The sequence below is a fragment of the Mustelus asterias genome, chromosome 10 (genome assembly GCF_964213995.1).
Source record: "Mustelus asterias chromosome 10, sMusAst1.hap1.1, whole genome shotgun sequence".
Classification (NCBI taxonomy): domain Eukaryota; kingdom Metazoa; phylum Chordata; class Chondrichthyes; order Carcharhiniformes; family Triakidae; genus Mustelus; species Mustelus asterias.
The window spans coordinates 84319768-84346962 of record NC_135810.1 but is presented as its reverse complement, the minus strand read 5'-3'; the positions used below and the strand labels follow the sequence as shown (position 1 = coordinate 84346962).

Sequence of the window (27195 nt, the reverse complement as noted above, 5' to 3'; positions counted from 1 at the left end):
TCCTTTATATATTCTTTATAAAATTGATCTGTGAATAATCAAGCGTTGGAAGTACAAGTCGGAGTAGTATTACTCATCACACATGTAATTGAGAGACATGGAGGAAGGCAGCAAGAGGGAAGTAGCAAGATTTTAAAATGCACTGCTCAATAACATCTTTACATCACGGTTATATGGCTGTAATATTCCTTGCAATTAAATGGAAAAGAAATCTGGCATCCTGCGAAATAAAATCTTATAATCGCAATCTTTTTCCAGTCTTATCCAGCAAGAAAGAAAAATATTGCAACTTGCTTACATACAATTACTTGAATTGTATAAAATGTATAGCACATAAACCATTTTCAATTGTTCTCAAACATTCATCTACTGCTGAAACCCTCATCCATGTCTTTGTTGCCTCTGGACTTGACTATTCCAACACATCTCAACCTCCTACTTTCTACTCTCTATAAATTTGAAGGCATCCTATCCTTTGCTCCCCATATCCAAACTCGCACCGAGACCTGTACACTCATCACTCCTGTGCTCACTGACCTACACTGACTCCCAGATAAACATCTCAATTTTAAAATTTTCAGCCTTGTTTTCAAATTCCTCCATGGTCTCTCCCCTCCCATTTTTTTTTCATTTCTTCCAGCCCCCACAACCTTCCAAGATATCCACCCTCATTCCAATTCTGGTCTCTAGAATTTCCTCGATTTTAATCACTCCATCACTGGTGGCTGTGCCTTCAGCTGCAAAGGTCTTGAGCTTTAGGGAGTTCCCTCCCCAAATACCTCCTTTTTTTCCTCTTCAGGTGCATATTAAAATCTACCTCTTAGACAATGCTTTTGATCTACTGTCCTAGTATCTCCTGGTGTAGACTGGTGTCAAATTCTGTTTGACAATGCTCCTGTGAAGCATTTTGGGACAGTTTACTATGTTAAAGGCACTATATAAATACAAGTTGGTCATGTTGTTGATCCCCTCAAATGCATCCATGCCAGTTGCCTCAACTACTCCATATGGTAGCATTCTAACCACAGTCTAGTGTCCGTACTGGATTCATTAAGAACAAGTATTTATGTTGTCTAGTTTTGGACTCCTCCATTAGTGGAACAATCTTCTCCAAGTCTAATCTGTTAAGTCCCTTCATAATTTAAGACCTCGATTAAGTTATTCCCAGGTTGTTCACCTATATTTTAAAGAAAGTGTTGAATTGCAACAGGATTCAATGTTTCAAAGCCTTGTTATCATTAATGTCAAATGGGCAGGGAAATTATTGGAGGAGGAATGAATAGAGTTGTATATAGACCAGAAGGTAGTATTTCATCGTATTCTAAAAGTTTGCATTTCCAGATAGAAATGACCAATACTATTATTATCTAGCCTTCATCTCAAAAAGGGCATTTGTTCCATTGACCTACTTATCAGCAATGCAATTAAAACGATTAACATGAATGTAATGTCAACTGGTATTTGTAAAGGGCCTTTTCAACCTCAAAAATTTTGACAAGCCATGAACACAGCTTCAGTCAAAGTTTCTCCCCACCACCATTCATTTATGAACCCAAAAGAAACTGTATAAAAACCATCTATGCAACTTCATGCTCCAATATGGTTTTCATAAAACATAGCGAGAAACCATATTAATGCTGCATTAAAGTTTCTAATGAAACAGCCTATAAAGAGAAACAATTTAAAAAAGATATTTCCAGTGTTGCAACATTTTTACAATGTATCAGAAGAAATTAATGTTATGGCTCTAAATCTACTCAATGGCTTTATCAACTACAACAAATCTCTTGAAAATTGTGAATGTAATTGAAATATAGCACACATGTTGCAACTAATAAAATGAGATTGGAATTTCAAGAACATTCGCCACTTCCACCTGAAGCTAACCAAAAATTCCAACAGCAGTTCGTAGAAATCAAGCATTTACAAATCTCTTCAAACATTCAAATTGTTTTCATTATATATATTGTATACAATAAACAGTTTATCAGTGTACTTTTCTGAATTCGTGATGTTGATGGCTCATCTCCACCAAGAAATTAAAACGAGAGCTTATTGATACATTCAATATTAAGTAACCCAGTTATACTGAAGATTTTATTTTTTAAAACAATAAGTCATACTTTAATTATTAAAGCAAATTGAATTTTTTTTAAAGCCATGTAGATTTTGTAATTTAGATTGATTCCTTCAGGAGCCCGAGTCAAAGTCCATGGTTTGTCTAGCATCAGCAACACCATTTGGTACTTCCACAGTCATCCCATCCATCCATTTCTTAAGGCAGACCTGGCAACCCAAACGAGATCTGAAAATCAAATTCAATTATATTTTAAAGCAACACTGAAGAATCTTTAGATAAGCATCCACGTCAGCACTTGATGTAATAAAATATCTGTCTGGCTTATTGCAGTATGTTATTTTGGGAAATATTCCAAGTGGTCGATTATTCAAGTAGTGTACTGTCATAATAACTCAAGGGCAGGCATTGCCTATATCATTAAAGGAAAAATTGATAATTCCAGCAAATGTAAATATCCACACAATTTCCAAACTTTTTACTAATTGCGCCTTAAAATATGCTAAATCAGTGTTTGGACAAATCTTTAATGTTCAGAACATCCACCAATTTTTCCTTTAAAATTAATAGACTACTTAGTTATTAGACTATAAATACATCCCAACCAGAAATGATAATTGCTGCCACAACACAAGCTGACTGGACACAAGTAACAAAAATACCAATAAATTATGTTCAAGTTGAAAGGTTTTGTCATTTTCCATTTATGACTGATATTTCACCATGTACCTTAAGAAAACAGAATTTGCTAGTCTACCTTGATAGATAAGAATGGTCGTTCATGAGGCAGTCATAATTCATTTAAATTAAACAGACAGACACTTGTCATATGTAAATATTAGCTTAATCAAATTCTCAAGAGTATGTTTAGTTTGAGGAATGTGTCTTCAATCTTTTAGAAAAAAAGAGTATTTGGAACTCTTTAGAAAGAAAATCTATGAAAGCCAACAGAGACACAAGTAGAATGAGGATAATCTAATAGGTATGTGGAGCAAAAATGGCAACTGATTAATTAGTTTTGTTCAGTATTCAAATACCTGAAGTAATTATAAAATGTACCTTAGAATAAAATGTAGTTTCACTTGAGGTTTGCAACTGAAACGAGCTCCTGACATATGTATTCAGTTGCTTCGGATTGTGTGCTACATTGCAAACTTCAGCTTTCCTACCCTGGGCTTAATTTTCTGTTCTCCTTGCCTTCTAGGGACATGCACCTATTTTAATCAAACTACTGCTCTGAAATGTCAACTAAACAGCCACGAACGAACAACCTTCTCTTGTCCTTACCCATCCTCTGGAAAAGCAAAAATGCTGAGGAGATTGGGAAACCAAGCTTTCTCTGAACAATGCCACATTCCATTATACTGTGGCGCAGCATCCCAGTGCTCCAAATCAACGGCCATAACAAAACACCCTACAACCAACAATTGGAGGCAGTAATCCACCTTTGAGACAGCCTTTAATGTTTATTTCTTTGGTTTTAATTTGCCCAAATTCCCTGGATTCAGGGAAAGTGTCATTTGATTGGGAAACACCAAACATAACTCCTTTATTCAAAGAGAGCGAGACAGAAAGCAGGAAATTACAGGCCAGTTAGCTTAACATCTGCCATAGGAAAACATTAGCAGCCATTATTAAAGATGTTATAGCAGGGCAATTAGAAAAATTCAGGGCGATCAGGCATGATTTTGTGATGGGTAAATCATGTTTAACCAATTTATTGGAGTTCTTTGAAGGTGTCACATGTGCTGTGGATAATGGGGAACCAGTGGATGTACTGTACTTGGATCTTCAGAAGGCATTTGATGAAAGTACCATATCAAAGATTGTGGAAAATAAAAGCTCATTGTGTAGGGAGTAACATATTTGGCAATGGATAGAAGATTGGCTAGCTAACAGGAAACAGAAGGTAGCAACAAATGGGTCTTTTTCTGTTGGTAGGATGTGACAAGTGGTGTGCCACAGGGATCAGTGCTGGGCCTTCAGCTTTTTATAATTTATACAAATTATTTGGATGAAGGGATCAAAGGTATGGTTGCTAAATTTGGTGATGATACAAAGGCAGGTAAGAAAGTAGGTTGAAGGGGATATAGATAGGCAGAGATCTGGCAAATGGAGTATAAAAGCCAATTTCCAACCACGAAGACTGCTTAGTCCCATTTCTGAAACGGTACCTACTTTTGACATTGAAACCCTTATACATGCTTTTGTTAACTCCACTCTTAATTATGCCATTGCCCTCTATTCTGGTCTCCCATCTTTCACTGTCCATAAACTTGACCAAAACTTTGCTGCATGCATCCTCAGGCACAACATTGCTGTTGCCCATCACCCCATCTGCCTATTTGTCCCCATCTATAAATCCATAGTCCACAGAAAACTACAATCTCTTCCAGTCCTATATCCCCTCTGAGGCTGTAATATTCTGACTTTTCCTTTGTGCATATTGTCCAAGCTGCGTCAGTACTATTCTGCAACTTCCCCTTCAAACCCCTCTCTCTCGTTACTTGCAAAGCACCTTTTCAAGACTGATCCCTTTCAACAAATTCCGTCTTATTTCCAACTACCCCCTCCTGGCTCAACATCCAACTTTAATGCCGATTTGCAAAACACCTCGAGACTTATCCTAAGGCAATACATAAATGAAAATTGCTGTTTTTGAAATTTGACTTAAATTACTAATATTGGGTTTTGTATTAAAATAAACAGAATAGCTTACGTCTTAGTGAGATCATAGGCCAAGTCCAACATATCCATTTCTTCATCAGTGATGGTATCCAATTGCTTGTAGACAGATTCTTCAAAGATTAGATGACATGTGGAGCAGGCCAAAGTTCCTTCACATGCACCTACAAGTGAGGCAAATATACCGTCAGCTGTATTTGCTAGAGTTACAATTACTTTAGCACAACTATGTTTGGAAAAACATATTAAATGTTGCTAAACTACAGACAGAAACTGATTTTAATTATAGTTTTAAAAATTGTACCATTTGGGCAGCACGGTGGCGCAGTGATTAGCACGGCAGCCTCAGTGCCAGGGACCTGGGTTCAATTCCGGGCTCGGGTGACTGTGGGGGTCTGCATAGGTTTCCTCCGGGTGCTCGGGTTTCCTCCCACACTCAAGATGTGCGGGTCATGATTGGTCATGCTAAATTGACCATTAGTGTTGGTAAGATTAGCCATGGTAAAGTACGGGGTTACGGAGCTAGGGTCTGGGTGGAATTGTTTTTGGTGCATACTTGATGGGCCAAATGGCCTCCTTCCGCACTGTAGGGATTCCATAATACTGTCATTTCAGCAGGATAAGAAAATTGACCAGCACCATAACTAGTCCATTGGTGAAGAGTAACAAGTGATACTACACTTATATGGACAATACAGTTCTATATGATTTGTATTTCCTAATGGCGTACTCCATAAGAGCAGCAATATATGCACTGTCACACCTGCATACTAGCCATGCTACTGAACCAGACTTCCCTCATCACTGAACCCAGAAAGTTTGCCAGATCAGTTCATTTACATAACAGTGTGGCTGACTCCCATTGGAGACCTGGCAGGAACTGGCCAAGCACCTATCAGGATGGAAACTCAGATGCTATCGCAAATGTGTGACAGCTTATACAGAAGTAGCACAGAAGATATACCATGAATTGATGACAGCCAGAGGACTATCTGGAAAGAGTTATTGATGGGGGGAGAGGAGGTTTAAACGTGGGAAGTACTTTTAGGCACATGCAAAAACGCAACCTGGGTGAGTGAACGTGCAGAATAAGGCGCTGGATAAAGCAGTTAGTGCAACCTCAACCTACCAAGGTGAGGTTAGGGCCGGTCAAGGACAGTAGTGGGAACTTGTGTATGGAGTCAGTGGAGATAGGCGAGGTGATGAATGAATACTGTTCTTCAGTGTTCACCAAGGAGAGGGGCCATGTTTTTGAGGAAGAGAAGGTGTTACAGGCTAATAGGCTGGAGGAAATAGATGTTGGGAGGGAGGATGTCCTGGCAGTTTTGAATAAACTGAAGGTCGATAAGTCCCCTGGGCCTGATGAAATGTATCCTAGGATTCTTTGGGAGGCAAGGGATGAGATTGCAGAGCCTTTGGCTTTGATCTTTGGGTCCTCGCTGTCCACGGGGATGGTGCCAGAGGACTGGAGAGAGGCGAATGTTGTTCCTCTGTTTAAGAAAGGGAATAGAAATGACCATGGTAATTATAGACTGGTTAGTCTTACTTCGGTGGTTGGTAAATTGATGGAAAAGGTCCTTAGAGATGGGATTTACGACCATTTAGAAAGATGCGGATTAATCCGGGATAGTCAGCACGGATTCGTGAAGGGCAAGTCGTGCCTCACAAATTTGATAGAATTTTTTGAGGAGGTAACTAAGTGTGTTGATGAAGGTAGGGCAGTTGATGTCATATACATGGATTTTAGTAAGGCGTTTGATAAGGTCCCCCATGGTCGGCTTATGATGAAAGTGAGGAGGTGTGGGATAGAGGGAAAGTTGGCCGATCGATTGGATAGGTAACTGGCTGTCTGATCGAAGACAGAGGGTGGTGGTCGATGGAAAATTTTCGGATTGGAGGCAGGTTGCTAGCGGAGTGCCGCAGGGATCAGTGCTTCGTCCTCTGCTCTTTGTGATTTTTATTAATGACTTAGAGGAGGGGGCTGAAGGATGGATCAGTAAATTTGCTGATGACACCAAGATTGGTGGAGTAGTGGATGAGGTGGAGGGCTGTTGTAGGCTGCAAAGAGACATAGATAGGATGCAAAGCTGGGCTGAAAAATGGCAAATGGAGTTTAACCCTGATAAATGTGAGGTGATTCATTTTGGTAGGACTAATTTAAATGTGGATTACAGGGTCAAAGGTAGGGTTCTGAAGACTGTGGAGGAACAGAGAGATCTTGGGGTTCATATCCACAGATCTCTAAAGGTTGCCACTCAAGTGGATAGAGCTGTGAAGAAGGCCTATAGTGTGTTAGCTTTTATTAACAGGGGGTTGGAGTTTAAGAGCCGTGGGGTTATGCTGCAACTGTACAGGACCTTGGTGAGACCACATTTGGAATATTGTGTGCAGTTCTGGTCACCTCACTATAAGAAGGATGTGGAAGCGCTGGAAAGAGTGCAGAGGAGATTTACCAGGATGCTGCCTGGTTTGGAGGGTACGTCTTATGAGGAAAGGTTGAGGGAGCTAGGGCTGTTCTTTCTGGAGCGGAGGAGGCTAAGGGGAGACTTAATAGAGGTTTATAAAATGATGAAGGGGATAGATAGAGTGAACGTTCAAAGACTATTTCTTCGGGTGGATGGAGCTATTACAAGGGGGCATAACTATAGGGTTCGTGGTGGGAGATACAGGAAGGATATCAGAGGTAGGTTCTTTACGCAGAGAGTGGTTGGGGTGTGGAATGGACTGCCTGCAGTGATAGTGGAGTCAGACACTTTAGGAACATTTAAGCGGTTATTGGATAGGCACATGGAGCACACCAGGATGATAGGGAGTGGGATAGCTTGATCTTGGTTTCAGATAAAGCTCGGCACAACATCGTGGACCGATGGGCCTGTTCTGTGCTGTACTGTTCTATGTTCTACCCCAAATTACAAAGTTGGTTCTGGATAAAATGTAACATTTGAAGGAAAATAATTAGGAGCAACAGGGAGATGACATGGAAAATCAGATTGTAACATAAGCAGACTATACACACCTGCTGTCATTCTCCCACAAAGCATTAGCTTTTTGTATCTCAAGCCGTAAATGTTGCAAAACAAAAATTCCATTGCTTTTTACTGCGAACCATCATCATAAACCCCTCTCCCCTTGAGCCTCACCTCCAATAAATACAAACAACTCAGATCTCTGTGTCACCAAAATCAAGTCCCTGCAATTAGCTGCCTTGGCCATGTCTTTCCCTTTCATTAGCACACCTTGTCAAACTTCCTTTAATGCTCCTCCATATCCAACTCCTGAATTCACATCTTTCTCTAGTTTCTCTCCTATTTCTCCTCATGTCCTCTGAGCAGTTTTTGTCTGGGAGACCCAACCTTGATCCTATCCCCACTAAACTAAATGACCAACTTTCTCATTAGTCCGTGTTAGCCGATGTTAACAGTTCTCTCTTTTCAGGTGTTGTCCCTTTCTCCTTTACATCTGTTGACATCATCCTTCTCCTCAAAACGTCTCCGTGACCCAACCACCCTTGCAAAGCGGTGTGCCAATTCCAACCCTTTCCTACATCCTTGAACGTGGTACTGCCTCATTTTTATGGCACATTAAAGATGCAATATAAAGATCAATTATTGTCTAATCTCAAAATCTATTCCACCTTCATTCTGCCTCAGCAATTATTACTAACGTATTTCTCATGCAGGTACTTGCTCAATTTGACTTCAAAGGAATCCTTTAACATTTATTTATTAGTCACAAGTAGGCTTACATTAACATTGCAATGAAGTTACCACATTCCGGTGCCTGTTTGGGTACACTGTGGGAGAATTTAGCATGGCCAATGCACCTAACCAGCACGTCTTTTGGACTGTGGGAGGAAACCACAGCACCCAGAGGAAACCCACGCAGACACAGGAAGAATGTGCAGATTCCACACATACACAGTCACCCAAATCGGGAATCGAGCCCAGGTTCCTGGCGCTGAGAGACAGCAGTGCTAACCACTATGCCGACCCCACATTTCAAATGTGTGATTCAAACCCCCATATAATTACAATCTACATATTTCCACAATCTTAGTTTCTGGCATAAAGCATGTGATTTAAGTGTAATGGGAAAAATAATTAGTAATAATAATCGTAATTTAAATAAGACCTACATAAAAGGTAACTAATTTAAGTTATTAGCCTGCGATTTAAGGATTTTTATTCCATCATCCACCCGAGTTCTAGGTATGTTCAACAGTCAACCAGCATGCAATGCTGTGGCACCTTGCATCTTCAAAACCTATTATTACCCTCTTTAACCAAGTATTTATTTACTGTTTTATAAATGAGTACCCATTTATTTTATTTTAAATGCATCGACACTCCATTCCACCTTTTCTTTGGAATTTGATCAGAAACTTCTACAGCCTAAATAGGGTGACTCATGTTCCTGGGATTAGATATGAGCTGTTGAAATGCATATCTGATCAAGGTAGAATATTTTGGCCAATTGCCTGCATTTAAGGCTATAGTTTGTTTCCAGCTTCTGTCCAACAGGTTGCTGCGATGCATCTAGTGCATAGGTAAAGAGAATTAAAATGCTTCTCATTTTTTAATTGCCAGTTTGCTTCCAATTTTCAGATGCTGCTGGCGAGCAGTTGGCTACCAAGAGCTAACTATGTAAATATTTTCCTGTCAATTGGTAAGTCTTCTGCTGTACCTCCTTGTGGCGATTCTTTGTAGTGCAGCTTTCACTAACAAAATGAAATATTGCCACTTGGAAAGATTAAAAACGCAACCCCTACATTAGATCAGTAGCCGTGAATTATTGAAGTACCAACGTCTACACGTCACATTTATATGCAAGAATATGTTGCATTATATTTTTCAATAGTGAATTCTTCCTTTAAAAATATAATCTACAAAAGATTCTTTATGTAGGTTGCAATCGTATATTTCTCAATAAAGCTACTTATATTTAAGCAAGTCAATAGTAAGTCAGTACATATTCAAAACAAATAATAACACAAAATTACACACTTATGATTACTGTATGTATAACATCCCTGTATGTTCTATTCTGCCTTACCATTAGTTGAGAACGTGCACCAAGTTTCTACTGGTTTAGTCCTCAGTAGGAAGCTATAAGCAATTCCAATCACTTGGTTGCAATATGAAAGAAATGCAGAAGTTCAAGTTGAAGCTGCAAGAGTGCCACTTTAATCGATTACTCACTTTAGGGCACATAATAGTTGAAAGTTTTTGCACGAAAACCTTGAAATAAATCTTTAACACAATACTAAAAAGTCATTATGACATAGAAAGCCATTTGCCCCATTGAGCCCATATTAGTTCACTGTATAGCAAACCAACTATCCCTGTGGCCCTGAAAATTTATTTCCTTTAAGTGCCCACCCAGTCGCCTTTTGAAATCATTAATCATCTCTGCTATCACCACCCTGGTAGACAGCAAGTTCTAAATCATTGCCACTTATTGCACCTCTTGCCCAAATTCTTAATCTGTGTTCCCTAGTCCTTGTACCATTAGCTAACGAGAACAGCTATACTTGGTCCACCTTATCTAAACTGGTCAGAATCTTGGACACCTCTATCAAATCTCTCTACATTCCCCTTTGATCCAAAAACAATACCAGCTTCTACAACCTAATCTTGTTGCCAAGATCTCTCACCCCAAACAATTCTGGTAAATCTCCTTTGCATCCTCTCAAGAACCCTTACCATCCTTCCTGCAGTGCAGTGACCAGAGTTTGATAAAAGTTGAGTACAACGTCCCTGAGAGAGTAATCCCACACAACCAGACGACACTGGAGAGCACTGGTTGATGATGGTGTGAGATCAATTTATGAAGTTCAAGATTCCACATGTTTTGTTAATAACTCTCTTCATACCACCTTCAAAGATCTTTGCAAATGAACCTCTAATCACTTCTGTTCCTGCATTCTCTTGGAGGTGTGCCATTAAGTCTATGGGTAGAAATTTAAGAACTATGCAAGTCCCAGGCAAACAGTCCAACTTAATGGGCTGACATGGTCTTGGCAGGACCATCAGCAGAGAATCCCATGGTGAACCAGAAGTTTTTGGTTTGCTAGAAGGGACATTGCAGGCGGCACAGCGGTTAGCACTGTTGCCTCACAGCACCAGGGACCTGCGTTTGATTCCTGGCTTGGGTCACTCACTGTCTGTGCGGAGTCTGCACATTCCCCCAGTGTCTGCACATTCCCCCAGTGTCTGCATGGGTTTCCTCCGAGTGCTCTGGTTTCCTCCCACATGCTGGTTAGGTGCATTGGCCATGCCAAATTCTCCCTCAGTGTTACCGAACCAGGCGCCTGAGTGTGGCGACTAGGGAACTTTCATAGTAACTTCATTGCTGTGTTAATGTAAATTACTTGTGACACTAATAAATAAACTTTAAACATTGATACACAGGCACCTGCTCTCTACAAACAAAAAGAATATGTGCAACATGTGTGCCTTTTTTAAAAAATCACCCAGAAGCACAGGGAACCTATAGTTCCTCGCAGCCTTCTCCATGATGATACCTTGGCCAGAAGTCAACTCTCCAACCAATCAGCATGCTTCCTTTTCATCTGTAATATTATTGTTTGAAATTTGACATTAAGTTTGTCCTGATGAGCATAAGATGAAAAGCTCTGGCAACGTGTCTCTCTTTTTCAGTAATATTCAAGTTCTGCATTACCAAGTGACTACTTCAGAAATTCCTCCCCCTCCTTCAGGTTATTCTATAACAAAAGTGACGTCCACTGTAAAATGCTTTGGGATGTCCAAAAGTCAAATGCAAGCTCTTTTTTGTTTTTCTAGTCTCAACTGCACCCCCCACCGTATATTTTTATAAAATCTTCAATAATTATCTGCAGTTTATTGAGTACTATCAAAGCATTATCGTCCATCATTTACAGCAGGAAAATCCCATTCGGATGAACACATTCACTATAAATGGTCAAAGCAGTGCATCACTTGCTGCAACCTGGTGGGAAGATTTCTTAAAGATGTCCCCAGAACGAACTTCTATTATTTATAAGTACATACGTAACAATATGTAGATGTTATGGCGTGGGGAAAAGCCACTCAGCGCAACCAGTCTATGTCAATGGTAATCCTAATTACCTTTACCTGCCCCATTCCCATATTTTTCATCACTTTTCCAACCTAATTATGAATGTTTGTGTCTCAACCACTAACTTTGGAAGTAAATTCAACAGCCTTAACATTCTCCATGAAAAGAGGTTCTCCTGCTCTCTATTCTATAGCTTTTACATTTAATCTTTACGGCTCTTCATTCTAGATAATGGAAACAGTTGCTTCTATCTATGCAATCTCATTCTTTTATAATTTTAAACACTATCATATTGCTCCAATTTTTCTCAAGTCTTTCTTTGTATTTTCTCATACTTAGCAGAATCCTAGGGAATCTGTAGTCTCGTTAAAATGACAGAAACATTGTTCAAAGTTCTCATGCTATTTATATTCAGGGCCGAGGGTGAACCTATACCAATAATAGAAATTTTAAACAATGCTTCTGTCACTAAATTCATGTCGAACAGATGAGGCTGAACTTATAAAGCTTCAAATTGTTTATAGCACTAATCAAAACCAACAGCGAATAGCCTTAGTCAGCTGGGCAGCAACTAATTGCTCGCACTGTGTTATTACAGCAGCACCTAGTGGCAAACAGTCAAATAAACCCCAAAAAACTAAAATAAATTTATACCCAACAGGACTGCTCAACCCAACCTCAGAAGTCCTTGATTATCAGATCTTTTAGCAGTGCAAACTAAAGGTTATATTTTCCTGGGATCCGAGGAAATTTACGACCACTGTCCCAGATATAATTGATGTGGAGATGTCGGCGTTGGACTGGGGTAAACACAGTAAGAGTTTTAACAACACTAGGTTAAAGGCTTTAACCTGGTGTTGTTAAAACTCTTACTGTGTTTACCCCAGTCCAACGCCGGCATCTCCACATCATGACTACCATCAACACCGCAAACTGCCGGCTCCAAGTGGACTTTAACCTGGTGTTGTTAAAACTCTTACCAGATATAATTGAGCAGATTAAATTTTCCAACATTTTCTGTTTTTGTTTCAAGATTCCAGCCTCTGCAGTAATTTATTTTTATCTTTGGGTTTAATTCTATCTTGTGCTTATAGTAACTTCCCTATACCTTACTGATTTAAAATTGGGGATGAGGAGATTTAGTATTCATGTATTTTACACCAGTCACCATCTTAAATTATGGTGTTGACTGAATAGGGTGGGATTTTAAAAGTCTGACAGTCTATTTTAGAACAGTTAAATTTCCATAAAAGGTGTCAATCATGCAACAAGGTACTTTTATCATCTTTCTATTTTCTTCTAAAAGCGCTGTCTTGTCCTAAGAAGTTTCACAGGTGCTTGGCATCTCATCTAAAATGGTACCTCATCCAAAAGGTTATTGTTCATCAGTAAGCCTGGACAGCATTGGCTTACAAACTGTTTAATTGTGGAAAAGCATCAGAAGCTCTGTTCTCCCGGTGTCTGCAGGCATTCAAGATGTCAAAAATTTAGCAAAATTAAAAATTATATTAACAGGGTGTAACTGACAAGGACAAAAATCTCTTGCATTTTCCCCCAGTGCTCCTTCCTTGCAGCACAAGGTGACCTTAGAGAAGATTTCCTATACGCCAAAAAGTCAAATTCCTCACAGCTAAATGCATGTTGCAACAGCCTTGGTTCAACTCCGTTGTGGAACATCTGCACATTACACAGTATTCCATTATCTGGGAAAATTTGAAGTCAAATAAGCAAGTCATAAAGCTTCAGCACTGGTGACGCTGTATCAACATAAAATAATGTAATGCAGCTGCAGGAGCTTTGACTTGAGCACGAAAAGCACACATCACGCTGTTGCAGTCAACTTTGCGCAGCTAGGCTTTGGAATGGAGCAAGTTATTCTTGTCTTTTTGCCCACATAACTTCAAAACATATTAAGTCCAGGTTGTCTGTGAGCCCTGCCAAAAAGGGTTATTATACTCCATATCTTATCAAATACAGGCTTTGACAGTGGAAACTATTCCTTTTTGGGATCCATGACACAATGAAGCAATTTTCTGAGGTAGGGAGAATTCCAAAACAAACTTATACAAGGGGCATTATGATTGTTTTAACTTGAAATCATATGAGATAAGGAACAAGGCGTGTAGTTTTTGGTTTTAGTAGCCAGCATGGGCCAATGCTCCAGATCAAAATGTTTTCAGGCACTCTGGGTTACATTTGCCTATAAGGTACTAAGTCAATAGTTCACAATACTCGGAGTTTAAATTTTTATTTCCAACTATTTCCCTAATGTCAGGGACAGCATTTGCCTAAATATGCAAACCCAAAGTAAAATTAAGACCCAAGCTTTTGCACAGACGGAGATGCTCTCCATCTGCGCAAAAGTGCCTGCAGAGGCCCAAAACGGGAAGTGTCAACCAAAACTGACTTCTGCCATTTTTGCAGGGGTGGGTGGTGGGACAAATGATTCAAAGGAAGTTGCCCATATACATCAGCAGCTGCCTCCAGTCGTGTGATTTTGGCAAGCTAGGTGTCTCAAACCCAAAATGTGCAGATTAGACCTGGTAGGAGCAGTTGTGAGCCTTGGGGATTCATCTGGATTGCCAGGGTACCCTTTCGGAGAAGCAAGATACTTCTTTTGGGTAGGTCAGGTGCCCTTAGATTTTTAAAAGGAGACATGATTGTGCATGTAAGGTGCATAGATTTACTGGAACTGTCAAAGCTCATTGGTGGGTAGAGGAAAACAAAAAAAAAAAAGAGTGGCAGAGGGGTGTGAGGGGGCCATCAAGGCTGGGCATGGAGCAAGAGGTGACATTGGGAGTATTGGGGGGGGGGGGGGGGGGGGGGGGGGGGAAGAGAGAGGAAGAGGTGTTGAGAGCTACAGAGATGTTTTTTGTTTTAAGTATTTTTTAAAACAAATTTGACAAAGTGCCAAGGCACAGCGGCAGGCCTCCTGACCAGCCTGCCTTCACACCCAGCAACTGCCACACTAATCCAGCCTGCCCCCATGGAATGAAAATCGGACCGAGGCTCTTTCTCTTGGGTTGGCTTGGTAGAACTCTCCCAAACCCAGGAGTGGAGATCTGGGCTGAAGAGTTTTACTAGCATTCTGTATTTGTACATAAGATAAAACCAGTAATGCTTTTTTTTAAAAATCTGAGAAATTTGAACACAACATATTCAAGCCATTGCATGTATTTTAATCTAGAAATAGGAAGTAATCTTGATGCAGCATAGGCTAACCACTGAAGCATTTCCTCAGATAATAACAGATTTGGAAACTATTGCAATCTGGAACACAGTAGAGATGAACAAGGATTTAAATTAGTTCTCCTTGTTGTTTATCCTAATCTTCAGTTATCAAGAGAAGGATCAAATAGAGACTAGGCACTGCACCACAGGAAGAACAAGTCAATCTGGAATGCGCTCAGTTAACTGCTGATTACATCATTTTTGACTGGGTTTAGGGCACACGTTGCCTTTTTGCAGTAGCACTTAAAATCAAGAGTGGGGGAGGGGGGTGTGGACTAAGGGTAGAGATCGGAAAGAGAGAGAAATGGATAAAAATTAAACTCCTGTTCATTGCATAAAATCCTTTCACATCAAACTGTGAAAATGTTTTATCGTAACTAAAATGTCTGGAAGCATTCATAATGTAGGAAACTAAAGTGACAGATTACAGTTGGTTTGCAAACCCCGATACTCCTGCATTTGTGGTCAGCCAAATGAATTACAATTGTCTACTCAATTAACACAGGTTACATTTTCCGCATTTTTGGAAAATTCAAGTTTTTGTTTAAAATGGTTTATGGGATAAACTAGTCCTTTGAAAAACTAAGTGTACACGTAGGAGAGTTTTTCCATATGAAAAATTCAGAGTTCGATAGGTACAGTCAAAACTGGCGACCTTGGGACTAAGTTCATGCCCGATTTCAGAGAAAAAAAAATTGGAACCTTAATTCAATTAACAGAAGACGTGAAAATAAGTAAATATGTTTTTTAATTAAAGTTTGCAAGTGAATAAATAACGTTTGGAAAATAATAATATGGTAAGACTGACTTGAAGGCTATGCTGGTTTCAAATACAGGTGTGCTCACGGAGCAACCAGAGAACTACAGGCTGGGTGGCATCAAGGATCACTTGGTCCATTCAACAGCACAGGAAAAGACTGACACGCAAAGCTGACAACTAGTCCATGCGTCACAGCACCAAGCCAAAAATTGTGCTAATAAATTATTCTACTCAGTTCATAACAATTAAAATTGATGCATGGCTGCTCCTAAGTGTTCAGTTTTTGGACAATTCTGGTTTCTGGATAGTCGAATTTAAGATACTGTACCTGTACTATAAATTTTGCACCACATTGTCAATGTAATTGTAAATTCACTAATTGAGCAGCATGGTGGCACAGTGGTTAGCACTGTTGCCTCACGGTGCCAGGGACGCAGGTTCGATTTCCAGCTTGGGTCACTGTGTGGAGTCTGCACGTTCTCCCCATGTCTGCGTGGGTTTCCTCCCACAGTCTGAAAGACGTGCTGGTTAGGTGTATTGGCCATGCTAAATTCTCCCACCATGTACCCAAACAGGTGCCGGAGTGTGGCGACGAGGGGATTGCCCCAGTAACTTCATTACATTGTTAATGTAAGCCTACTTGTGCCAATAATAAACAAACTTAAAACTGAGCATTTTTAAAATAACAATTTGACAAATTTTTCATTTGTATGTGAAGTACAATCTCAGGAAAATCCTAAGATTGTGCAAGTTACTATCCTGGAATCTCGAGCCAGACTACATTACAGAATGTCACAAAACCAATCCAGACATTTGAGAAGCATTCTTATAATTCCAACTGAGTTTTCCAAGATGTCTCTGACAGAATAATGAACCACTATAATAATGCTCAGCTGGTATGCTGTGAAAACACATGCATCATTAACCATGACTATTAAGGGCAGACTTGACCTTTCCAGCAGCACTCAGTACTTGCTTTATTTGAAAGTGTGTGACAACAGTGGAATCGCTCAAGATGAAAGTTTGATATGATGCTCCTGGTTACAAACAAGCTAGACATTAGACGTGATGAACTTAGAGAGGGCATATATAAAAGTAAGAATTCAATCTATGTCACCTTGGACTTTGGGAATCCCACCACTCAGTAAAAATGCAGAGTCCGTGGATAAAGTGATAAATTAGTTTCATCAAACAGAAGTATGTAGCTGGATTACAAATTTTACTAATGTTCCACAAAAAAACCTAATGTCTTCCTAGAATAAAATTCAGGATTGTCATCATCTTCAAAGGCACCAGCAGCAAAATGTGGTGCTTGTTGGGCTGCAGCACTTATGGCAGGCTTTCTGATAGCGGCAGGCTATAATGCTGATAACATTGTCTTTCAAATGCTGATTTAACCAATGCAAAGTTGGCAAAATTTATTAAAGATAATGGAGAACTTGGAAAATATATTCAAAGACAAGAGGCAGCATGGTGGCACAGTGGATAGTAGTGCTGCCTCACAGCGCCAGCGACCCGGGTTCAATTCCAGCCTTGCGTGACTGAGGGGTTTGGACATTTTCCCCATCTGTGTGGGTTCCTTCTGGGTGCTCCAGTTTTCTCCCACAGTCCAAAGATATGCGGGTTAGGTGGATTAGCCATGCTAAATTGCCCCTTCGTGTCCCAAGATATATAGGTCAGGGGGAATTAGCAGGGTAAATATGTGGGGTTATGGGGATAGGGCAGTGAAGAGGGCCTGGGTAAGATACTCAGTCAGACAGTCGATGCAGACTCAATGGGCCAAATGGCCTCCTTCTGCACTGTCTTCTATGAAGACAGATTATTATTCCCTGTTATGCATCATATTTATATGATGCATTGAGGTACTAATAATAGTGTTCCTTAGATAGAAATAGATTTCTGGAATTACTAATCAGCATCGGTGGAGGGGGAAACAAGAATTAACATTTCAGGTTGGTGAGCTCTTTCCAGAAGTGGAAATGTTAGAAATGTGCAAGAGTTATGCAAGTACAGAGGTTGGGGAGGAAGGGGGAAGAACAAAATTTAAGGTCTGTGATAGGGTTTAAGGAAGGACAAATTAATCAAAAGGAATGCAAGGCAAAAAGGAAAAGAAACAAAAGATGGGAATAGTAGAAACATCACCAAAGGCTGGCATACAGAAAAACGTAGGCAGAGGTTACAATTTGAAATTGAACTTACTGTTGAACGTAGAAGGCTGTAAAGCACAAGTACTAATGCTGTAACTGAATGAACCTATGGTAGCTTGCATTACACTGCAATCTGTGTGAACACCATTTGGTAGCACATGTAGATGCAAAGTTATAATTTTTAAACACGGAAAAATTAAAAAACGTGCAAGAAAAATAAGCAGAAAACTAACATTCACAGTCACATTTCAGAGGACAAACCTCACTGTACATAAGGCTGCAATGTGTGTTTTCATTCCAACAGTTAAAATATGATCAAGGTTTTTTTCTGCTGAAGAAGCTAGTTGTACTTAAGAAAAATAGTTTCAACACATAAAGCACTCTTCCATTGAAGTAGTACTCAGTGTCTGAAGTTCAATAAATCAGGACAAATAAAATTAGGATATTGTGTTTGAACATAAGAACATAAAAAATATTTGAAACATTGAAAGAAAAAAGTAATCATCTTGAATTGGGGGCAGCACAGTGGCACAGTGTTTAGCACTGCTGTCTCATAGCACCAAGGACCTGGGTTCGATTCCTGGCTTGGGTGACTGTGTAAGTAAACTTTGCACATTCTCCCCATGTCTGCGTGGGTTCCTTCCAAGTGCTCCGGTTTCCTCCCACAGTCCAAAAATGTGCGGATTAGGTTGATTGGCCATGCTAAATTGCTTTGTAGTGTTAGGGGGATTAGTAAATGTGTGAGGTAACGGGACTAGGGCCAGGATGGGATTGTTGTCGATGCAGACTTGCTGGGCCAAATGGCCTCCACTGCACTGTAGGTACATGATTCTATGAATTTCAATCTAGATACAAACTATTGAGTATTCGTTATAAATTCACCTTTCGCAGTAATGTTTTGCTGAGAGAATATACTGTTCAACAAAAGACACATTTAGTTCTCAATGCCAATGTTGCAATCGTTTTAACAGAAAGATATTCCTTCCATTTGAATGGAATAGTGTGATTAAACACAAGTCATGGAGCATGAATACTATGTATTTCAGACCATGATTGAATAACACTGTTGAATTAACAGAACTTACCAAAACCATCAATATCCAAGTTATTTTCAATGACAACATCCAAGAGAGAATCGCCTAAATTTCCCTCTGCTGTAAGTTTCTCTCCATCACGGTTAACAAAATCGACTGTTACTTTATCTTTTGAACTGCAAAATGAGAACAAGTAGATTTGTTTGTTGGCTAAAATTAAATGAATTTATTTTTCACCAGTACAAGGGAAAAGATGTTGACATATATCAACTGAAAGATGTGTGTAATATTATAGCAGAGGTTTTAATGATTGAGTATTAAACCAATATGAATAATCACTGAATCTTTACAGTGCAGGCTTTAGAGTCTGCACTGGCTCTCTGAAAGAGCATTCTACCTCTTCCCACACCCTTGCTTTATTCCTGTAACCTTGCACATTCTTTCTTTTCATAAAACATAGTATTTTGAACAATTCAAGGAATTTTGAAGATAAAGTTCCTCAGATAGATTTCACCAAATCATAAACACCTCTGCAGAATTTCAACGCATTACCTTGGAGTTTTAGATAAACAGTAATGTTATTGAATAGTGGAGTAAAACAAAAAAGAGTTTTGCATTACTGAATGTTACCCATAACAGGAAGGATAGAAAAGGGGCTGGTCAGTCTTGGTGTTCCAGCAATCCTTGTCGGAAGAGCATGTACAGATGTTAGGTAGGGTAAGGGTTTGCTGAGATAACATGTAAAAATAGTATTCTGACACTTAGTGATTGCACACACAAATAATAATCACTTGAATAAAATACCAGAGATCGTCCATTGAAAAGTTGATTTGAAGCTTTCCAGAAAGCAATGGAGGGGAGAAAAGTTGGCAAATCTTTCCACAATTATTACCAGATTATGCTCTCCTGGGAAATAAAGATCACAGTAATATAAACTCCATCCACTCAATGTGACCAGGGTTGTAGCAGCTTAAAAATTAAAATGATGTTCCCATCGCTGCCATTTTGTTCAGCATTTCCGAATGGGTCATACTGGAGAATAATTCTAGTATCCTATTTAGTTTTCTATAGCAGACTGTCATGTCCATTAGACAGGAAAAAATTCTTAAACTGTTTAAATCTGACCTGATTTTCGGCTTATTTAAAAAATGGACTTTGCTGAACCAAAAACATGGTAGCTACAGGTCACAAGATTTGCAAGTTGATTATAGCTCTGGAAACATACAACAGTATTTGCAAAACAAAGTTCAACCCTCATCCTTGTGGAATCACACACCTATAATGGTGTGGGCCCATTACAATCAACAAAGCGAGAGCAGCAGCAGATACTCTGTCTCCCCAACTTTAACTTATAATAAAGAGACAGCCATCAAAACTTTTTATACCTTTGGCTGCGCTAATAGCCACTATCTTCTAAGGTGATCAATGGATTTTGACCAGAAGTAGAAACAGATTGTCTACCTGAAACTAACTCAATGGGCAACATCACATCATCTAAGCTCCCTTGGGCTTTGGAAAGTTTTTTAATGTTACATTCCAGGACTCAGGCCAACACCACCAAAGCCAGAACTCCAAGCTCACAACAAAGCCCGTCTCAAGTCTAAACCTCATTGAAGCCTGGTTTCCTGGAAGATTCCTGCCATCACCTGCAGAGTGGACAAAGTCTCTAGATACTTAAATCATTTTGCTGCATCATCAATTTTAAAAGGAATTTGGCAACTCCTGCTTTCAGCTAGCTGAACCTGCCGGAGCGTTAAAGCTTGTGTAAAGGCACCCTTACCTGGACATTGACATTCATGTGAATTACTATCCACATCTTTGGTTCTTTTTTAAATTATTCCTAGTTGTAAAACTCTTTCATTCCTATTTCCATCGTCTGTACAAGTGTGTGTAGCTGCACCGACCATACCACAGGTCTGAATGCATGAATAAACAATATTTCTGCTTCAGTTTTGTGCACTGTGTTTGCTGTGAGTCACTTTAAAATTGATGTTACACAATTGAAGAGGTTTTCAAGAAACGCGCCACAGACTATTTCAAAAATTAAAACACCTCTGCTTAAAAAGGGACAGCTGCAGGCTGCTTCTGAAATTCTTTTTGTTAAAAGTTCTTCAGCTGTTTCATCAGTGATCTTCCTTCCAACACAAGGTCAGAAGTGAGGATGCTCGCTGATGATTGCACCATGTTCAGCCTCATTCACAACTCCCAAGATACTGAAGCAGTCCATGTTCAAATGCAGAAAGATCTGCACAATATCCAGGCTTGGGCTCATAAATGGCATTTAAGCCATACAAGTGCCAGGCAATGTCTATTTCCAACAAGAGAAAAATCTAACATTGCCCCTTGACATTCAATGGCATTACCATCGCTGAATCCCCACTAACAACATCCTGGGGGTTACCATTGACTAGAAACAGAACTGGACCTGCCATGTAAATATTGTGGCTACAAGAGCAGATCAGTGGGTAGAATCAGAGGTTTATAGCATGGAAACAGGCCCTTCGGCCCAACGTGTCCATGCCGCCCAGTTTTTAGGACTAAGCTAGTCCCAATTGCCCGCGTTTGGCCCATGTCCCTCTTTACCCATCTTACTCATGCAACTGTCTAAATGCTTTTTAAAAGACAAAATTGTACCCACCTCTACTACTGCCTCTGGTAACCCGTTCCAGACACACCATCCTCTGAAAAAAAATAGCCCCTCTGGACCCTTTTGTATCTCTCCCCTTAAACATATGCCATCTAGTTTTAGACTCCCCTACATTTGGGAAAAGATATTGACCATCTCATCCATGCCCCTTATTATTTTATAGACCTCTATTAGATCACCCCGAAGCCTCTTACACTCCAGGAAAGAAAAGTCCCAGTCTACCCAGCCTCTCCTTATAACTCAAACCATCAAGTCCCACTAGCATCCTAGTAAATCTTTGGTAGGAATCTTACGGCAAGTAACTTACCCCCTGATTCTTTGAAGAATGTCCACTATCTACAAAAGCACAAGTCAGGAATGTGATGGAATACTCTCCACTTGCTTGGATGAGTGCAGCTCCAACAACACAAGAAGCTTGACACCATCCAGGACAAAACAGCCCACTTGATTGGCACCCCCATCCACAAAGAAACATTGATCCCTCCAATACGAAACACTCAGTGGCAACTGTACATTTACAAAATGCACTGCAGAAACTCTCCAAGGCTCCTTAGACAGAACCTTCCAAACCTACAACCACCACCAACCCAAGAAGCAGGCACATGGTAACACCACCACCTAGCTAGTGACACCTACCTCCTGCGAACAAATAGAAAATAAAACGCTATTCCCCTCCCTGGTCATTTGTCTCAGTAGCTTATTTCTGGGTTGAACATGCCTTATTGATAACAGTGAACAAATACATCAATCCCTGCAACACTGTTCATCCCCAACTCCAGCATCACTTATCCATATTTCTATCACCTCTAAATCTAATGTCTTCATTACTGACCCACCTTTCCACATCAGAGAATCATCAATAATACAGCACTGAAGAAGGCCATTCAATCCATTGTGCCTGCTCTTTATCCCTCTATCCAAGCAACTTAGTCCCTTTCAAGTATTTTTTTTTTAAAGTTACAATTGAATCTGCTTCCATCACCCTTTCAGACAGTGCACTTTAGATCATCACCACATGAAAAAAATGTTTGAAAGTGTCATCTCTGGCTCTTTTGCCATTCAGCTTTAAAATATGTCCTTTGATTTCTGGCTCTTCTGCTACCAAAATAGTTTCTCCTTATTTACTCTATCAAAACGAATCAGGATTTTGCAAACCTTCTCTTGTAATAAGAAAATCCCTGACTTCGCTGGTCTCTCCACAATACTGAAATCCCTCATCTCTGGTACTATTCTAGTGATCCTCCTCTGCACCCTCTCTAAAGCCTTGGCATTCTTCCTAAAGCACGGTGCCCAAAATTGAGCACAACACTCCAGCTAAGGCCTAACCAGTCATTTATAAAAGGTTTAGAACCCAGAATTCTGCTTAATAGAGAACCAGACAGCAGAAATTTTGTAAGTAAACAGATAACCTGCTGCTCGAGGGATAATAATGACCGGCACATAAGGAGAACAGTCCCACTCTTCTTCAAAACAGAACAATTAGATCTTTAACTGCCATCCACCTGAAAGAATCTTTCACGACATCTGGGCATCACTGGCAAAGCCAGTATTTGTTGCCTCTAGCTAATTGCCCTTGAACCGAGTGGCTTTAGGCCATTTCAGAGAGTCAATAAGTATCAATCACACTGCTGCAAGGATGGTAGATTTTTCACCCTTAAAAAGTATTGGTGAACCAGATGGGTTTTTACGACAATGATAGTTGTCATGGTCACCACTGGTGAAACTAGCTTTATATCCCAGATTTATTAATGGAATTTAAATTTCCCCAGCTGTCAGTTGGGATTTCAACCCATGTTCCCAGAGCATCGAGATAAAAGGCAAAATATTGCAGATGCTGGAATCGGAAACAAAAATAGAAAATGCTAGAAAACACAGCATCTGTGGAGAGAGAGAACAGAGCTAACGTTAAGTCTGGATGACCAGCTCTGATAAAAGATCATCCTGACTCAAAATGTTGGCTCTACTCTCTCTCCACAGATGCTGTCAGACCTGCTGGGTTTTACTAGCATTTTCTGTTTTTGTTCCCCAGAGCATTGGCCTGGGCGGATAGTTGGGAACCTGTCTCGGGGGCAGGGAATTCAGATGGTGTTCGTAAAGCAGAAGTGGAAATGAATAGGGTTGGGAAGCATTTTCTGATCAGGGCCAGTGTGATCTCCTGGACTCGTTTCGATCGCCACAGGGGGTCGGAGAGGAATTTCCCAGATTTTTTTTTCCCCATATTGGCCCTGGGGTTTTCACTCTGGGTTTTCGCCTCTCCCTGGAGATCACATGGTCTGGAATGGGGGGGTGGGGGTGAGTTAATAGGTTGTGATGAACAAAGCATCGTAGCTGTGAGGGACAGCTCGGTGGATAGGATATTAGGATGTAGATAGGCTGGAAAATTGGGCGGGGATCCTGGATTCAGGATTCAATCCTGGACCGGGGAGCGGCGCGGGCTTGGAGGGCCGAAGGGCCTGTTCCTGTGCTGTATTGTTCTTTGTTTGCTTCTGAATTACTAGTCCAATGATACTGCTACTATTCTACTGTCTAATAGGTATAACATTTCATTAAAAAAAAACCATATCCAACATTCCAAGTGCCAGCCAAAACTATCTGAACCCTTCCTTTCTGACTTGAGACAAGAGGGTGACCACTAAATGAAGCCTAATTCTTTTAGAATGGTAAGGAGCTATTATTGAATCAACAAAAACAGAGGAGAAACAGTAATTGTGAATGCACTAGACATGCAACAAATTTAAGTGTTAAAAGCTGTGCTTACACATGCATGTACGGTAGATAAAACCATGTGAAGGGATAAAGCATTGCCCTGCAATGAAACACGTCAGCACAGGCAAAGAATGCTTTCTTTCACTGGTTAGCAACAGGCATCCATCTACAACTAGGGATTAAAAAGGATTTGTAAACAATTTGAAAGAAATAATTACTTGCTTGGAGACAGGAAGGGGGTGGATAAAATAATCTTTTCTCAAATTTATTCATGGGATGGGGGTGTTACTGACTAGGCCAGCAATTATTGTCCATCCCTAATTGCCTTTGAGAAGGCAGTATGAGCTGCCTTCTTGAAGTGCTACAATGCAAGTGGTGTAGATGCAACCAGAATGCTGTTAAGGAGGGAGGTTGAAAATTTTGATCCAGTGACAATGAAGGAACAACAATTCAGTTCCAAGACACATGTTGTGTGACTTGGAGGGGCCTTGCAGGTGGCGGCATTCCCTTGCACCTGTTGTTTGTGTCTTTCTAGGGGGTGGAGGGTTTTGGTTTGGAAACTGCCATCAAGGCAGCCTTGGCAAGTTGCTGCAGAGCATCTTGTATATGGTACACACTGCATCCATTGTGTGCCAGCAATGGAGAGTGTGACTGCTTAAGGGTGGTGATCAGTTATCAAACAGGCTTCTTTTTTTCCTGGATAGTGTGAGCCTCGAGTTAGAGCGGCACTCATCCAAGTCAAGTGCAATGTATTCCATAACACTCTTGACTTGTGCCTAACTAATGGTGAACAGGCAAGTTACTAGCGGCAACATTCCATGCCTCTGGCCAACTATTCTAGCCACGGTATGAATATAGCTGGTCTAGTTCAGTTTCTGATCCATGGTGAACCCCAAGTTATTGATGGTGGGGAATGGGGAGATGGTAGTGGGCCCAAGCAAACTTGGTTACTCAATTTGAAAAGATTTGATCTTTTGTAGAACCATAGAATCCCCACAGTGCAGAAGGAGGCTATTCGGTCCATCGAGCCTGCACCGACTCTCCGAAAGAGCATCTTAATCTTACCCAGGTGTCCCCCCACTCATCTATCCCCATAACCCCATGCATTTACCACAGCCAATCCACCCAACCTGAACATCTTTGGACTATGGGAGGAAACACGAGCACCCGGAGGAAACCCACAAAGACACGGGGAGAATGTGCAAACTCAACACTGACAGACACCCAAGGCCGGAATCAAACCCAGGTCCCTGGCATTGTGAGGCAGCGCTTACTAATTTGTCAACATGCCATCCCCAACATGTATATATGTTCTGTCTGCAAAGAACAGGGCTGAGTAATTGTTATGAACTCAACTAGTTAAACGGGGAAATAATTCACCAATCAGAGTTGACTTGTGAATATAGCTGGTCTCGTTCACCCCCCTCTGTCCTGTAGTATAAACTACTGTGATCATTTTGCATTGTGTTTGCCCTGATGAGTGCAAGGTGAAAAGTTTCAGCAGCATCACTCTCTTTAGCAATATTCAAATTCTATACGACCAACAAGCTAATTATTCTACATTATAGATAACTGCATTATGTCCACTCAACAATTTAATAAAACGTTTTGACCTCTTCAAATCCTATTACAATCCCAGCTCCCAGTATTGTTGCTGATGGAGATATATTACAGGAAGGAAGAGATTTCTAAGTTGGAATGTCTAACTCAATTTTAATCAAAATAATTACACAGTGCATGACCTCCGATTGTCCCCAAAAGACTTGAGCCACTGTATTGTTTGGCATGCTGTCTATTGTGATATGGGGATAGGCCCAACATGGACACTGCGAGATCAGGCTAACCGCAATGAGATCAAAAGCCACATAAACTGTTCTAATCATTGTTAAGGATAAGTGTATTGGAGATATTCCTTGCTGTTCGACTAGTGCAATGGATTTTTTACAACCAGTTCTAAGGTAAAAGCATACCTCAGTTTAATACCATGTCTTTATATACGATGTCAATGTGCCTTGTAACTTTCATGTCATAATACTCCTCATAAAGCCTCAAGCTCACCTGGGCAATGTCATGTACCTGGGCGGCACGGTAGCACAGTGGTTAGCACTGCTGCTTCACAGCTCCAGGGTCCCGGGTTCGATTCCCGGCTCGGGTCACTGTCTGTGTGGAGTTTGCACATTCTCCTCGTGTTTGCGTGGGTTTCCTCCGGGTGCTCCGGTTTCCTCCCACAGTCCAAAGATGTGCGGGTTAGGTTGATTGGCCAGGTTAAAATTGCCCCTGAGATGCGTAGGTTAGAGGGATTAGTGGGTAAATATGTGGGGGTAGGGCCTGGGTGGGATTGTGGTCGGTGCAGACTCGATGGGCCGAATGGCCTCCTTCTGCACTGTAGGGTTTCTATGATTCTATGATGTGTGATCTGTCAGTTATCAATAAGCTTTCTTGCCCATTACACAATCATCCCCATAGTAACCAGGTCTCTGCCAGCAGGCACTAGGCCGGCCTCTCTCGGTACTATACTGCCCACTGACTCTCTCACCTCTGTAACCGGGCGGCGGTGCTCAGTGAATGTCGGCCCCACATCCCACTGCTGCCACCAGTGGCCCCGCCGCACACAAACAGCCCGTCCTCTCCTCGCCTTCCGCTCCGGGAACTGTTGCCCCGGCCCAAGTAGCCGGTGCAACCAGGATGCCACAGCCACCTCAGCACCGCACTCCGGGATGTCAGCAGGAATCCCCGAGTAGCTCCGGCCGCCATCTCCGCACCGGTTACTTTGACCAGTTTCAAACTTATCGCTGCTGAGTAGCCGCCCCTGACGTCACCCGCCGCGCACAGCTCCGGAGAGCGCCTGC

The 27195-nt window shown here is 40.8% G+C and overlaps 1 protein-coding gene across 1 annotated transcript; it reads right to left on the bottom strand.

The window, feature by feature from the left end:
- LOC144499726 (adrenodoxin-like) lies at positions 1–27195 on the bottom strand. The gene is made up of 4 exons (XM_078222073.1): positions 26883–27195; positions 19045–19169; positions 4797–4926; positions 1–2305 (listed from the first exon to the last, which is right to left on the bottom strand). The coding sequence occupies exons 1-4, from the start codon at positions 27098–27100 to the stop codon at positions 2191–2193; spliced, it is 588 nt and encodes a 195-aa protein (XP_078078199.1). The 5' UTR covers positions 27101–27195; the 3' UTR covers positions 1–2190.

What these genes read in the sequence shown, in the direction of transcription:
- LOC144499726 (XM_078222073.1), bottom strand. Translation starts at nt 27,100, where the DNA reads ATGGCGGCCGGAGCTACTCGGGGATTCCTGCTGACATCCCGGAGTGCG. An exon ending in ACCGCCGCCCGGTTACAGAG is followed by an intron (nt 19,170 to 26,882) that starts GTGAGAGAGTCA and finishes CTCATTTTGCAG; the next exon opens with TTCAAAAGATAAAGTAACAG. An exon ending in CTTGGATATTGATGGTTTTG is followed by an intron (nt 4,927 to 19,044) that starts GTAAGTTCTGTT and finishes CCTCACTTGTAG; the next exon opens with GTGCATGTGAAGGAACTTTG.